At 40.6% G+C, this 15,542-nt stretch overlaps 1 protein-coding gene and 1 long non-coding RNA gene across 7 annotated transcripts in view; both read left to right on the top strand.

Moving 5' to 3' along the window:
* NCOA1 (nuclear receptor coactivator 1) overlaps positions 1-15,310 on the top strand; it is a 278,197-nt gene extending 262,887 nt beyond the window's left edge. For 3 of the 6 annotated variants that reach the window (XM_077960057.1, XM_028831928.2, XM_077960058.1), the window contains 3 exons: positions 2,097-2,280; positions 6,754-6,843; positions 12,937-15,310. In XM_077960057.1, the coding sequence (XP_077816183.1) occupies positions 2,097-2,280; positions 6,754-6,843; positions 12,937-13,107 (445 nt within the window). In that variant the 3' untranslated portion in view covers positions 13,108-15,310. Of the gene's footprint in view, positions 1-2,096; positions 2,281-6,753; positions 6,844-12,794; positions 12,852-12,936 lie in introns of all 6 variants that reach the window. The other 3 variants (XM_028831931.2, XM_028831930.2, XM_028831929.2) reach the window with 3 other exon arrangements.
* LOC144333891 (uncharacterized) lies at positions 9,982-11,675 on the top strand. The gene is made up of 2 exons (XR_013403023.1): positions 9,982-10,268; positions 10,946-11,675. It is a non-coding gene; the product is annotated as an uncharacterized LOC144333891 (long non-coding RNA).
* Positions 15,311-15,542: the final 232 nt, after the last annotated feature.

The raw sequence follows: 15,542 nt of genomic DNA, 5'->3' as shown, positions 1-15,542 counted from the left end.
CTCCTCCACAGTGGTGACTTATGTATCAATTGACAAATGAGTACTGTCTTAGGCAGAAATGTTCTCATTAGAAAATAGGCATAGAGGCTGGGTGCAGTGGCTAATGCCTGTAATCCCAGCACTTTGGGAGGCCGAGGCAGGTGGATCACCTGAGGTCAGGAGTTTGAGACCAGCCTGACCCATATGGTAAAACCCGCCTCTACTAAAGAAAAAATATATAAAAAATTAGCTGGGTGTGGTGGTGCATGCCTGTAATCCTAGCTACTTGGGAAACTGAGGCAGGAGAATCGCTTGAACCCGGGAGGCGGAGGTTACGGTGAGCTAAGATTGCGCCTTTGCACTCCAGCCTGGGCAACAAGAGTAAAACTCCGTCTCTGAAAACAAAAGGCAATAGACATAGATTAATAGGCTTTTTTCTCACCTTTAGTTGTAGGAACACTGCCCCACAAGCATACACACTGTGCAGACATTAATGGTCCACAGGTGTATTATTGACTATTTCCTAGGCATATAATTTTCTGTGGGCATCTGTGTTTTATAATTACTTGGGGGAAAATTCTGTACTTTTCTTCAGACATGATAAATAGGCTGTTTCTTGGCCTGTCAATGCAGTATGATTACCTTAGTCTACTAGAAACTGTAAATGTCAGTATATCCTTCTTAACACTAAGAGCTGGCAAGGAATAGATAAACTATTGATGGGGAAAATTATTTTTAAAATCAAATTCTATAGAATTAACATTAAAATAGGTGGAATTTTACCAGCAGTTTATTGTTAACAATTAATATATAATCATAAAATATTTGGTGTTTATAGAACTTAGGAAAGACAGAATTAATATCATTATCCTTTAGATTTGTATATTTGTATCACTGAAAATTTTCAAGGTTCAAATACAAAGTGTCAAGTTGAATTTACGTGGAGTTTATTGCTTACTATTCTACTTCCTAATAGAGACTGATTTTACAGTTGAGATCTTTGGCATAACAACAGTCCAGAACTTGGCCGTGAAGAAGGAAGTCAATAAAACAGGCTCTCTGAAAAACATAAGTGCTTACGTATTTTTCTTCCTAGAAAAGACATGAAGCTATGTTCAGGCCTGGTAAGACCTTGGAAGTCTTTAAAAGGATTGAATTTGCCACCTAAAAACATTTGGTTATATACATCTAGTTTCCTCTTAATTTGTAGCATATTGAAAGCGACCACAGGCTAAAACATTGAGAAGTGACAACAAGCTAGATATTGAATAAAGGCTCTCAAATTTTAGTGTGCCTGAGTAGTTAAAGATGGATCTTTCTATACTCACCCCTGGAAAATGTGATTCACCAGGGTTTGAGTAAAACCTGGGAGTCTTGATTGTCAATGAGTCCCAGGGTATTCTCTTGTAGATTATCTCTGCACTACACTTCAAAAAATTTATGCCACTTCACTGGCACAGATACAATAAAACCAATTAGTAGGAAACAATCTGAACTGCACCATTTGACAGCACCAAATAATAACCCATGCCATACTTCATTTATTCATCAGGTATTTACTGAGTGCCTGCTATATGTCACGTGTTAATAGAGACAAGAAATACGTGGAACAAGATACCATCATTCCCCTGAAGTATTAAGTGTAAGAGGCTATACAAGCAAATACAATATAAGGATGCTGTCTTTGAATCATTCATTCCTGTGCTAATTCATTCAGTGAACATTTGTTGAAGATCCATATATATATATATATATATATATATGCCAGACACTTTGCTCAAATAGGACATTCTCTGTTTAGATAGGTAAATGTCAGTTACCTAGAAGATTTACTTACGTGGAAAACTTACTTTCTTAATTATTTACATGATTGCAGCCTATCATCTCTGATATTATGCCAGATAATTGTTACTTAAAATGAGTTCTTTTCAGTTATTTAATCCCTTTTGTAGACTTCAGAATGTATCTGAATTATATTAATTTTTATATATTTTAAGAAGATACAGTCATGCTTGCAATTTACGGATGTAACATATTTTATTTGGAAACAGGATCTAGTCACATTATCCCTTGTTCATGATCAGTGGATGTAATCTGGATTGTTTTTGAGTTTACAGTGTGTTCAGTCAAGCTGTCCAGAACCAGTCCACACCTGCACAGCCAGGAGTATACAACAACATGAGCATCACCGTTTCCATGGCAGGTGGAAATACGAATGTTCAGAACATGAACCCAATGATGGCCCAGATGCAGATGAGCTCTTTGCAGATGCCAGGAATGAACACTGTGTGCCCTGAGCAGGTAAGTGGCACAGCTGGCACACTTGCCACACTACATCACAGTTCATTATTCTGAGGAAAATCAGGTATGTTGACAGTTACTCATCAGAAACAGCCACACTTCTTTATTTATTCTTTCCCACTAACTTTTAATAATTACTGGCTCTTAAGATACACAATGAAAAATTTTGACAGACTTTTTTTTTTTTTTTTTTTTTTGAGGTGGTATCTCACTTTGTCACCCAAGCTGGAGTACAGTGGTTCAATTACAGCTCACTGCAGCCTTGACTGCCCAGACTCAAGGGATCTTCCTACCTCAGACTCCTAAGTAGCTGGGACTGCAGGCACATGCCACCCTGCCCAACTAACTTTTTTACTATTTGCAGAAACAAGGTCTCACTATGTTGCCCAGGCTGGTCTTGAACTCCTGGGCTCAAGCGATCCTCTTATCCCAACCTCCCAAAGTGCTGGGATTACAGGTGTGAGCCACTACTCCTGGGCCTTGACAGACTTTATAAATAAGATTTTAGTTTCATGAGATTTTTAGTTTTTTAGATTTATTAAACAGTACATGGCTGGACGTGGTGGCTCATGCCTATAATCCCAGCACTTTGGGAGGCCAAGGCAGATGGATCACAAGGTCAGGAGTTTGAGACCAGCCTGGCCAACACGGTGAAACCCCATCTCTACTAAAAAAAAAAATACAAAAATTAGCTGTGCATGGTGGCATGCACCTGTAATCCCAGCTACTCGGGAGGCTGAGGCATGAGAATTGCTTGAACCCGGGAGGCAGAGATGCAGTGGGCTGAGATTGCGTCACTGCACTCCAGCCTGGGCAACAGAGCAAGACTCTGTCTCAAACAAAAACAAACAAACAAAAAAACAGTACATGTAATATATTGTCTTGGAATACTCCCTTATATTTTGAACACATTTTCTTCATTTCTACCTTTTTTAATTCAGTAAGCATTTATTCAGTACTTACTGTGTACAAAGATAGCCTTGTACATGCATATGTACAAGTTGGAGAAGACACAACATGAACAAAGGGTCATTTTAATCATAGGACAAAACAAGTGTGTTAAGAGATGGGTCATACGTGTTTCTGTCAGATGAGGAGTGTATGCACAGTTGACTACTGAGGGCTTAAAAGAAAAAAGCCCTGATCAAAAAAGCCATTATGAAAAAGTTGCCTGAACAGAATAGAAAAAAAACATTCAAGATTGGTTATCACAGCATGACCTAGGCAGGATAGGGGTTGAAAGCCTAATTAATGTTAAGGGGATATTTGTGTTATATTTAGAGAAGTAATGTGGTACTTTTTGGATATGTTTCATGACATCTAAGTGTGTGGAATTTATCCTGGAGCCTCTTACAGATTTTTAGAAGAGAATGACTAAATTCAAAACGATATTTAAGATTATTGGAATAACTCCCTATAGTTGCTATTCTCGTTATTCGTATCGGTAACCACATAGTAAACCATAGTAAGTAGGCTGTTACCATGCAGCCATCATTTATAGCAAATCATAAAAATATATAAACACTGATTACCCTTTTTATCTTCAAGTGATATAATATACACCTCTATACATGAGGTGATGTAATATATGTATGTATAGAGGTATAATATAATGTATAGAGGGGTATATAATGTATAGCACCTCATTACAGTTTATTTCTATTTTGTCCCTCCTGTGCTACTGTCATCATACATATTATATCTATATATGTTCTATTCCCTGCAGTTTATTATTTTTTCTTTAGTCAATTATAAATTATAAGTTTATAAATTCTACTTATAAATTTATAAATTAATTATAAACTATAATTGACTAAAGAAAATTTAAATAAAACCTTTTTTTATATTTACCCACATAGTCACCACTTTCAATTTTCTGCGTTCCTTTTTGTAGTTCTAAATTTCCATGTGGTATTATTTTCCTTCTGCCTAAGGGTCTTGCTTTAACTTTTTTTTTTTTTTTTTTTGAGATGGAGTCTCGCTCTTTAGCCCAGGCTGGAGTGCAGGGGCGTGATCTCAGCTCACTGCAACCTCCACCTCCCAGGTTCAACCGATTCTCCTGCCTCAGCCTCCCAAGTAGCTGGGACTACAGGTGCCCGCCATCACGCCTGGCTAATTTTTTTGTGTGTATTTTTAGTAGAGATGGGGTTTCACTGTGTTAGCCAGGATGGTCTCAATCTCCTGACATCATGTTCTGCCTGCCTTAGCCTCCCAAAGATGTGAGCCACCGCGCCGGCCTTGCTTTAACATTTTTATAGTGCAGGCCTGCAGCTAATGAGCTTTTCTATGTCTGAAAAAGTCTTTCACCTTCATCTTTGAATGTTCTTTTCCCTAAACTCTAGCTTGGCAGTTTCAGCTTTCAGTACTTTAAAGATGTTGGTCCACTACAGTATTGCTGATGAGATATCTGCTGTCATTTTATCTTTGTTCTTCCATATATGATTGGTGTTTTTCCCTGTCTAGCTGATTTTTAAGATTTTTCTCTCCCCCACTGGTTCTAAGTAATTTGCTTATGATATGCTTTGGTGTATTTTGTTCATATTTCTTATTCTTGGGGTTCATTGAGCTTCTTGATTCATGACCATATAATTTTCACTAAATTTTGGAAAAAATTTTTGTTGTCATTTTTTGGTTTTTTATGGTTTTTTTGAGACAGAGTCTCACTCCATCACCCAGGCTGGAGTGCAGTGGCGCAGTCTCCACTCACTGCAACCTCCACCTCCTGGGTTCAAGCAGTTCTCCTGCCTTAGCGTTCTGAGTAGCTGGGACTACAGGGGTGCACCACCACACCCAGCTAATTTTTATATTTTTAGTAGAGATGGGACTTTGCCATGTTGGCCAGACTGGTCTCAAACCCCTGACCCAAGATGATCCACCCACCTCGGCCTGCCAAAGTGCTGGGATTATAGGCGTGAGCCACCACGCCCAGCCAAATTTTGGAAAATATTGATCATTATTTCTTCAAAAAATTTTTGTCACCATCCTCACTCCTCTCCTTCAGAGACTTCAATTGCGTGTATAATAGGACACTTGAAATTGTCTCACATTCACTGATTCTCTAGGTTTGGGGGGCTTTGGGGCAGTGGGATGAGGTTCAGTTATTTTTTTCTTTGATTTTAGAACATTTATATTACTGTAGCTTCAGGTCCACTAATTTTTTCTTTTGCAATATCTAATCTGTTTATCCAGTGTATTTTTCATCTCAGACACAGCAGTTTTCATATGTAGCAGTCATATTTGGATCCTTCTTATATCTTCCATATCTCCAACATATTTTTCATATCTGTTCAGTCTTTCCTCTTGTTTCTTAAACAAATGGAATATGGTTGTTACAGTAAATGTCCTGATATTTCTCACCTATCAGTTCTATTATCAGCATCATTTTTGAATTGATTTCAGTTGACTTTCCTTTTCATTATGCATCATATTTTTCTGCCTCTTTGCATGCCTGGTAATTTTTTATTGGATGCCAGATGAATTTTACCTTGTTTATATTCCTACAAATACTCTTGAGCTTTGTTCTAGGAAATGGTTAGATTACTTGGAAAGTTTGATCCTTGCTTTTTTGTTTACTGTGACCAAAGCAGTATTTTTTCTAGGACTAATTTTAACCTTACCACCAAGGTAAAGCTATTCTAATATGCTACATGATACTACGTGAATTATGATGTTTTCCACTCTGGGGGGTGAAATCAGGGCCTATTCCCAGCCCTGTGGGGACTGCGGGAATTGTTCCGTGTCATCTATTCAGGTGATTCTTTCCCCTGCCTCTATAAGCTGATTAGTACTGAGCTGCAGACTTGAGAGCCACTGCAGATCTATTCCAGAACTCTCTCTGATATTCTGCTCTGAGGATTCTAGCTGCATCCCCTTAACTCAGGGAGCCTGCCAGCCGCTGCCTGGGTTCCCTTTCTCCATGATACAGCCGGAAGTACGCTCCAGGCAATAGGCTGGGCAGTTGCCACAGTAGGGACTGCTGATCACTGTCCTTCATTGCCTTTGTCTAATGTCTTAAGTGCCTTTGTTTCACATGTTTTGTCTGTTTTTTTAGCTGATTGAGGCAGGAGGATAAGTCAGATCCCTGTTACTAAATCTTGACCAAAGTGTGAGTCTATCACCAATTAACATATGTATGTGTGAATTAACTTTTTATTAAAGTATCATATATAAGAATATAGAGAAAAGTGTACAACTCAATGGATTTTCACAAAGTGAACACACCTGAGTACCACTCAGATCAAGAAACAGAATGTCATCAGTACTCCAGAGGTTCTCCTTGTGTCCCTTACACACTCTCCACCCCGACATGGGGAACTACTATCCTGACTTGTAACAACACAGTTAATTGCTAAGCTTTTCATTTTTGCTGTGCTGCTCTTACTTTTCTGTCAGTGAGATTGTTTTTCATTGAAGAATTTGGTTTTCAGCTTAAACAACTAGCTTGTAATTTGATCTTATATTTATCTTTAATAGATAAACGATCCCGCACTGAGACACACAGGCCTCTACTGCAACCAGCTCTCATCTACTGACCTTCTCAAAACAGAAGCAGATGGAACCCAGGTCAGTAAGGAAATTCTAAGCCCAGAGCTGTCAAATGTACTCTAGATACACAGAGGATTGTGTAGCATCATTAAGAGCCTGACCTTGGGAGTCAGACCTGGATGTGAGTCCTGGCTCTGTTCTTAGCCGTGTCGTCCTGGGCATGTTATGGAGCTTTCCTGAGCTGCTGTATAACCACAGAACTAACATGACACCTGCTTATAGGATTGTTGAGAGGATTCAATGAGATCAGTTCAGATAGTTTAACTCAGTGCTTAGGATAAAGTGATCACAAATGATGGCCACTAATTGTTATTTTGTAAATAAGCACAGTGCTAAAAACTCATCTGTAATCAGAGTACCTCAGAAGATCTCAGTAAATTCAGACAAAACAGAGTGCCTGATGTATACTTCACCTCCTAAGAAGTATGTTTCAAAACAGCATAAACAGCAAAGGTGGCCACTTTCCTATATTAACCTAATTTAGAAATTTTGGAGGAAGGGCTTAATTCACTTTTGTAACTTTGGTTGAACTTTAGTCTCTGTCTCTCTTTTTTTTTTTTTTTTTTTTTTTTTGAGACGGAGTTTCGCTCTTTTGCCCAGGCTGGAGTGAAGTGGCGTGATGTTGGCTCACTGCAACCTCTGCCCCCTGAGTTCAATCAGTTCTCCTGCCTCAGCCTCCCAAGTAGCTGGGATTATAGGCACCCGCCACCATGCCCGGCTAATTTTTTGTATTTTCAGTAGAGACGGGTTTTCACCATTTTGACCAGGCTGGTCTCGAACTCCTGACCTAAGGTGATCCACCACGCCAGGCCGAACTTTAGTCTCTTAATAAACATTTTTAACACAGGGATTATGCCACAGATGGCAATAGGAAGACACACAATATATGTTCCATCAGCATTAGGTGAACTGTGGGGAGAAGTGAGGAAAGGAAACTTCATTTGTGAAATGCTTGTGGTTTGCCAGGCACTGTGCTATGCACTGTATGCATTATCTCATTTAAGCCTCACTGTAACCCTATGAACGAGGTAGTATTCCTTTTCTTCACAGATGAAGAAACTGAACATGAAGAGGTTTAACTACATGTACCATTCACAGTGCTAGAAAGAGGAAGAGCTGAGGTTCAAACCCAGGTCTTTCTACTGCCAGAGTCCACACTGTTTCTGCCATACCAGTTAGGGACTCCTGAAAGATAAAACACATCAATATATGCACATAAACTGTCACTTAACCAAAGAAGGCAAATTATTAAATTTGTTACAAGTAATGAAGCATAAGCATTCAAAGAAAGGAGAAATTGCTGAGATGGTCAGAAGAGCATTTTTGCAAGAGATAGAGCTGAACTGAGCCTTGAAGGACAGTTACCAAGGCAAAGAGAAGGAAAAGGATATGGTAGTTGTTGGAGGCTGGTGCAGACGTAGATTGAGAAGTAGAAGGAACTGGAAGTAGAGGCCACAGAAACAGGGAAATAGTAATATCTTAGCATAGTCCTGGGAAACCAAATCAACTAAAGGTAAAGTGTTTATCATAACTATTCATAGGAATTAAAATTGGTAAAGTGGCTTGGGGAAAATTTCCAGAGGCCTTGAATGCTAAACTAAGGGATTTGGATTCAACCCTGTGGACAGAAGAGTCATCCCTGAAAGGGAACATCGATAGAAGTCCTAGCGTAGACTTCATCTTGGGAAGAAGGTGAAGGAAGATGTATTGGCCAGTTGAGAAGGACAAAGATTAGAAGACTGGGTTCACAGTCTAAGCATTAGGAAATAGGACCTGAGTCCTCTCAAGGTAAAGAGAAGGCATTTTGGCCGGGTGCGGTGGCTCACACCTGTAATCCCAGCACTTTGGAAGGCTGAGGCAGGCAAATCATTTGAGGTCAGGAGTTTGAGACCAGCCTGGCCAACATAGAGAAACCCTGTCTAAAAATACAAAAATCAGCCAGGCTTGGTGGTGGGCACCTGCAGTCCCAGCTATTCAGGAAGTTGAGGCGGGAGAATCACTTGAACCCGCAGGCAGAGGTTGCAGTGAGCCGAGATCACACCACTGCACTCCAGCCTGGGTGACAGAGGGAGACTTCCACTCAAAAAAAAAAAAAGAAGAGAAAAAGAAGAGAGAAGGCATTTTAAGATCTGGGAGCTGGGCGCGGTGGCTCATGCCTGTAATCCTAGCACACTTTGGGAGGCCGAGGCAGGCAGATCACAAGGTCAGGAGATCGAGACCATCCTGGCTAACATGGTGAAAACCCCGTCTCTACTAAAAATACAAAAAAAAATTAGCCGGGCGAGGTGGCGGGCACCTGTAGTCCCAGCTACTCGGAGGCTGAGGCAGGAGAATGGTGTGAACCCGGGAAGCGGAGCTGGAAGTGAGCCTAGATTGTGCCACTGCACTCCAGCCTGGGCGACAGAGCGAGACTCCGTCTCACAAAAAAAAAAGATCGAGGAATGAAGAGTCTTCATTCACCAGGTGTTTGTGAAAGCCTCAAACCCACAGAGACATTACTGGGCAGCTTGACAAATTAGTTACACCCAAACGACCATGTTTTAAAGTTCCAAAGCCCTGCCATGAAACAGTATTTCAACTGAAGTAAAAATTATGCCAGAAAATCTTCAGAGGTTAGGACTCAGCTTTCACATCAATCTTCTCACCTGGAAGAACTGAAGCTTCTTTTGTGTCACACTTTGCGTATCAGAGAAGTCATGACAAATATTAAGAAGTCCTTTGTGGGCTGGTCTAAGACACCTATTTTTAAACTATTTTAAGCAATAGCTTAAAGTGGCTGAAATGGGTTTTAGAGTTTGTTTAGTCTTTTCAGTTTTCTCTAATTTCAATAATACACTTTTTTTTTTTTTTTTTTTTTTTTTTTTGAGATGGAGTCTTGCTTTGTCGTTGCCCAGGCTGGAATGCAGTGGCGCAATCTCGGCTCACTGCAGTCTCCGCCTCCCAGGTTCAAGTGGTTCTCCAGCCTCAGCCTCCCAAGTAGCTAGAATTACAGGTGTCTGCCACCACACCCAGCTAATTTTTGTATATTTTTAGTAGAGACGGGGTTTCACCATGTTGGTCAGGCTGGTCTTGAACACCTGACCTCAGGTGATCCGCCCGCCTCGGCCTCCCAGAGTGCTGGGATTACGGGTGTGAGCCACTGTGCCTGGCCAATACACTTTTTTTTTTTTTTTTTTTTTTTTTTTTTTTTTTTTTTGAGACAGAGTCTCGCTCTGCCGCCCAGGCTGGAGTGCAGTGGCGTGATCTTGGCTCACTGCAAGCTCCGCCTCCCGGGTTCACGCCATTCTCCTGCCTCAGCCTCCCGAGTATCTGGGACTACAGGTGCCCGCCACCTCGCCCGGCTAGTTTTTTTGTATTTTTTTAGTAGAGACGGGGTTTCACTGTGTCAGCCAGGATGGTCTCGATCTCCTGACCTCGTGATCCGCCCGTCTCGGCCTCCCAAAGTGCTGGGATTACAGGCTTGAGCCACCGCGCCCGGCCACACTTTTTTAATTTATTTGAGACAAGGTCTTACTCTGTTGCCCAGGCTAGAGTACAGTGGCACCTTCACAGCTCACCGCAGCCCCAATCTCCCAGGCTCAAGTGATCCCCCCACCTCAGCCTCCTCAGCAGCTGGGACTACAGGCACACACTACTACGCCCAGCTAATTTTTTTTAATTTTTTGTAGAGATGGGTCTCACTATGTTGCTCAGGCTGGTCTCAAACTGCTGGCCTCAAGTGATCCTCCTGCCTCAGCCTCCCAAAGTGCTAGAATTAGAGGCATGAGCCTCCATGCCCACCCTAGGCTATCTTTTTAAAAGTTGTATTTTTAAAGAAGCAGAACTTTCTAGTTTGTTTCATCATGCCTTTATCAAGAACTTTTTTTTTTTTTTTTTTTTTTTTTTTTGAGACAGAGTCTCACGCTGTTGCCCAGGCTGGAGTGCAGTGGCGCGATCTCGGCTCACTGCAAGCTCCGCCTCCTGGGTTCACGCCATTCTCCTGCCTCAGCCTCCTGAGTAGCTAGGACTACAGGCGCCCGCCACCGTGCCCGGCTAATTTTTTGTATTTTTAGTAGAGACGGGGTTTCACTGTGGTCTCGATCTCCTGACCTTGTGATCCGCCCGCCTCGGCCTCCCAAAGTGCTGGGATTACATATCAAGAACTTTTTAAGAATTTGGGCACAAAAACACCTTATGCTCTGCCCCAGTGTTTCATATGTAGAAACATAAACATGAAATTTTATCTGTTGACTTTTTTTAAAATCAATGCCTAAAAAAGAACTATAGTTTGTGATCATGTGAAGTTTCAGTGGTAGAATTTTCTTTCTGTTGTGGCCAGTCATGAAATCTCTACTTGCTCCAGTGTTTTTGTATTTACCAGACAGCAGCTGGGGAGTGAGTTAGACAGAAATATAAAGACAGATGTACAGAAAGGGAGAAGAAAAAGATGAGGAGAAGAGGACTGGAGGAGTAATGGGACTAGCTGTACTGCAGAACTGGGATAGAATGGGGAGGAGGTAAGGCAGGAGGGAACAAGAAGAGAACCCAAAGAACAGAGGAGTGGGAAGAGGGATGGCAGGAGGAGGTAAGACAGGAGAGAACAGGAAGAGAACCCAGAGAACAGAGGAGCGGGAAGAGGACTGGCAGGGGGATCGTTGACCTAGGAAGAGAGGAAGGCCTGGTGAAGCTCTGGAAGGAAAGAGTCAGAATGAGATGTTACAGACCACAAAGGCAGGGCGAGGGCACAGAGGCAGCTGGAGAGCAGACTGGGTGCGTTGGTGTGTTATAGACACAAGAGAAAGAGCCCAGAGGAGGCAGTAACAAATGGGAGCATATAGGGACTAGAAGCCACATTTGGGAAACTAGGGAAAGGGGAAGAGAAGGAGAGAAAAGCAGTGCAAATCTAACTAGAGATTTGATTCCTTAGGCACTAGGAAAGCTCAGCTTGGGGGCCGTCTGCCTCATCTGAGAGGGAGGAAAGTGGAGCTGTAAATGGATTAAGAGGATAGGAGACCAGGGGACAGACTGATGTCCAAATTTGATGCATATGACATTTGACATTTGGCTAATGAAGGTTGATGGAAAACAACTTTTATTCAATTAGGATAGAAAAGTTTTCAAAAAAGCTGAGTGTAACTAGCATGAATTAGTGATAAATGACAAAAAAAAAAATACACCACTAATCTAAACTACTTTATGACCTATCAAACAGGAGACACAAGTTTATCAAAAAGTTTGAGACACTTAGATGCCTTAGAAGGCATCTCCATTCCTGGTCTGGAACATTCACAAGTATGGTATTAGCCTTAATCAGTTCTACGAACAACTTTTTAGTAAGGCTGGTTGGTAAAGACTAACTTCTGGCTTTGTTTTCCCAATAGAATATGCTAGAACTGTGCAACTTTAGACATTTTTAAGGAATAAGTGTATTGTTACTGAAAGTAGTGAAGGGAAAATTCACACTGTTCTCAAGGCTAGTGGACATACTGTTATTTTTAGCTCATGTGTTTAAATGGATTGTCTGTCGGGAAAAAAGTCAAATATAAAATTGTTCTAATGATAATTTGCTGTTATTCTAAAGCCAATATGTGAAAGAGCTGTGTAATAGTATATTTAAATACTAAAAAATCTTTGGACATTAACCTTAGATGCTGATGTCCTATTGAGTTGTGGTTTCGTTTTGCTAATACTGGTTGAAAGCCCTTAATTTTTCAGTGACGTCATAAAGATTTTCTATCCTACTGAAATCATCCATAGAATGGTTTTAAACCAGTTTTCTAAATATCACGTATTTTTTAAAACCTATCACTGGATACCCAGACTCTGAAACTGGGCTTCTCCCAATCTTGGCAACATTAGCAATGATACTCACTTTCAGTATTGATGGCAACCCTATAGGAGGCGTGACCATTCCAATTTTGATTTTATTTTTAAAGTGTGAACTTTCCAGAACCCTGAGCAAAATGAGTGCAGCGATTTTCTTTTTGTAGGACAAGAAGACAGAAGAGTTCTTCTCTGTGGTGACTACAGACTAGAGGAATGCTCTAGTGAGTTTCCACTTCAAGTAGTACCCACTCATAAGCCGGGGGGGCAGACCCTTCTGTCTAAACACATCTTTTATTTGTGTTCCAGCAGGTGCAACAGGTTCAGGTGTTTGCTGACGTCCAGTGTACAGTGAATCTGGTAGGCGGGGACCCTTACCTGAACCAGCCTGGTCCACTGGGAACTCAAAAGCCCACGTCAGGACCACAGACCCCCCAGGCCCAGCAGAAGAGCCTCCTTCAGCAGCTACTGACTGAATAACCACTTTTAAAGGAATGTGAAATTTAAATAATAGACATACAGAGATATACAAATATATTATATATTTTTCTGAGATTTTTGATATCTCAATCTGCAGCCATTCTTCAGGTCGTAGCATTTGGAGCAAAAAAAAAAAAAAAAAAAAAAAAAAAAACAGGAGTTTGCTTTTGTCGGGAGATTGAAAGATGTTTTTGTTTCTTTCTTTGTAAAGGCCTTGGATATTGAAAAAATACCAAGGCAGAACAGTTGGACAATCTATTTCTTGAGCCAAATTTAATTATTCTTATTTTTATAATCAGTCATTGGCTTCTTATCTGGATGAAGGCTTTTGGAGGAGAACCAAAACGACAAGTTCCAAGAAGATGAAGCTCCGCCTCCGCCACTCAGTCCCAGCCCTGCCCAGGAAAAAGGGCCTGTGGGGCTTTGCCTGTGCCCGTCCACCAAAGGCTGTCACCTGTCTCGAAATCAGCAGCCCTCCCCATCCCAATCCCAGGCAGCTTGTGTGTACAATCAGCTTCTCTAGCAACTCTGTATCTGTTGGCTTCAAGAGAGTATTTTGCCTCCACATATGTACCCCTTCTCCTTTTTTTAAAGATGGATTTAAACCAAGATGCCTCCAGGAAAGAGGGCGAAATGAGTATATTCACAGAGGAATCCAAAAAATACAGTTTGGGGGAAAATGCAATAATTTTTGATGAGATGGGTGAAGGACAAGAAGTGAGTTCTGTCAATTATTGTAGATACAATATTCTGATTAAATCTGGAAAATAAAAGGCAGCCTGTTTTTTCTGCTTTTATTGTATTAACAGCTGAGGTAGGCTAAAGTTATTTAAAATAAAATTAAATTTATGATCCAAGTAGCTTATTTTTCCCTTTAAATCTCATTGTAAATATATTTGATTTCTTGTAGAAATTGATTTCCTTCTGTTTAATTTTATGCTTTTATTATACTCTTGATTTTTCTAAATTTGTGTGTGAAATATAACATTGATTGAATTGCAGTTACATTTGGTTAGTAATATTTCATTATTTTAATAACTGTGATGCCATGTATGGATTTACTTTGGGGTTCAAATCAAAATGTCACTGCCAGAAAGAGCTGTTCCAGCTGATCTAGAGCATACTGCCCTAGAGTGTCCCTGGGATCATCTGAACAGAAGTGCACAGGCTACTTGTACAGAGAAAAAATTAATACTCAAAGGAAATCTTCATTTTTTAGATTGACTTTGGGAATTTGAATTTTCATCAGTGCAAATATAAATTTCTCTATCCTGCTCTGAGGCTAATTGGTACCATATTTTCCCTTTGTGTCTTGTCACTCTGCCACATCCCATCTCATCCTGGCCTCTGAGTCAAGAACCCAGTGAACTGACTTTCTAGTTCTAGAAGTTCCGCTGCAAAGCCAGGAAAGCTTGAGAAAGGTATTGTGGAAGAAGCAAAGGTAGACCCCCATCACTGACCTTTGTCTGCATTCCTGGGCCTGTGAATGATGACAGCACCTGACATTCTGCATCAGCTACCTCTGCCTCCATGGCAGAGAAAAGGCCATAAGAACAGTGGAAGAGGAGCATGGACTCAGACTTCAAGGAAGAAGCCATTTCCCCAGGTCCTTCCTTCTGCATCTCATCACCCCTAGTTACAAATAACTCCACTGAACAGCATCTATTCAGAAACTATACCGAATAAAAAGATTGGTGGAAGGGCTCATGTGGTTAGCAACTATGAAACAAATAGGACACTCAGTTACAAACATTATCTCCTTTAGTTTTTCAGAAAATGCATCCCTGATTTCATTCATTTCCAGCTTGAAAGCCAGCCATATTATCTAGTCCCTACCAAACTGCTCTAGGAGGTCATTTCCATTTTGTTGGTGATATTTAGACGCGCAGACTGCAGGAAGTTCACCTTTAACTTCAGCATTCCAGATGAAGTTTCCTGACTCAGTGCTTTTGCATAAGGAACTAGAAAAAAAAAGTGGTAAGGAAAATTGGAGATGCTAACATCCTCCCCCATCCCAACTGCACCTTAAAATATGCATGTCACCTTCAAGGTTTTATAATTGCACTGTTTGTTTTATGTATGTACAGATTAAAATTATTGCTACATTTGAGGAAAATAAAATTGCTTGCTTCTATGTAATTCCTGTCATTCCACAGGAAATTCACTTTTCCAGCTACTGAATAGAATTTGTTTAACAACCTCATGGGTTGCCTCTTCATTTACAGGGAAGAAATGAAATGTATATTCTGCAGAAATCGCCAAAGCCCAAATTAACTAGAGTATTATAAAAGGTTAATAAAGCATCCCTGAAGCCAAAGATCCTCAAAGTCATCCTAATTTGAGCTAGACCATTGAAATTTGAGAAGGTCAAACTGAAGTCATGATAGCAAGCCTTGAGGGGTTCTAACTGTGACATTGTCTGATGATTAAAGACT

The sequence above is a fragment of the Macaca mulatta genome, chromosome 13 (genome assembly GCF_049350105.2).
Source record: "Macaca mulatta isolate MMU2019108-1 chromosome 13, T2T-MMU8v2.0, whole genome shotgun sequence".
In the NCBI taxonomy this organism is placed as follows: Eukaryota; Metazoa; Chordata; class Mammalia; order Primates; family Cercopithecidae; genus Macaca; species Macaca mulatta.
This window is presented reverse-complemented; position numbering and strand designations above follow the sequence as displayed.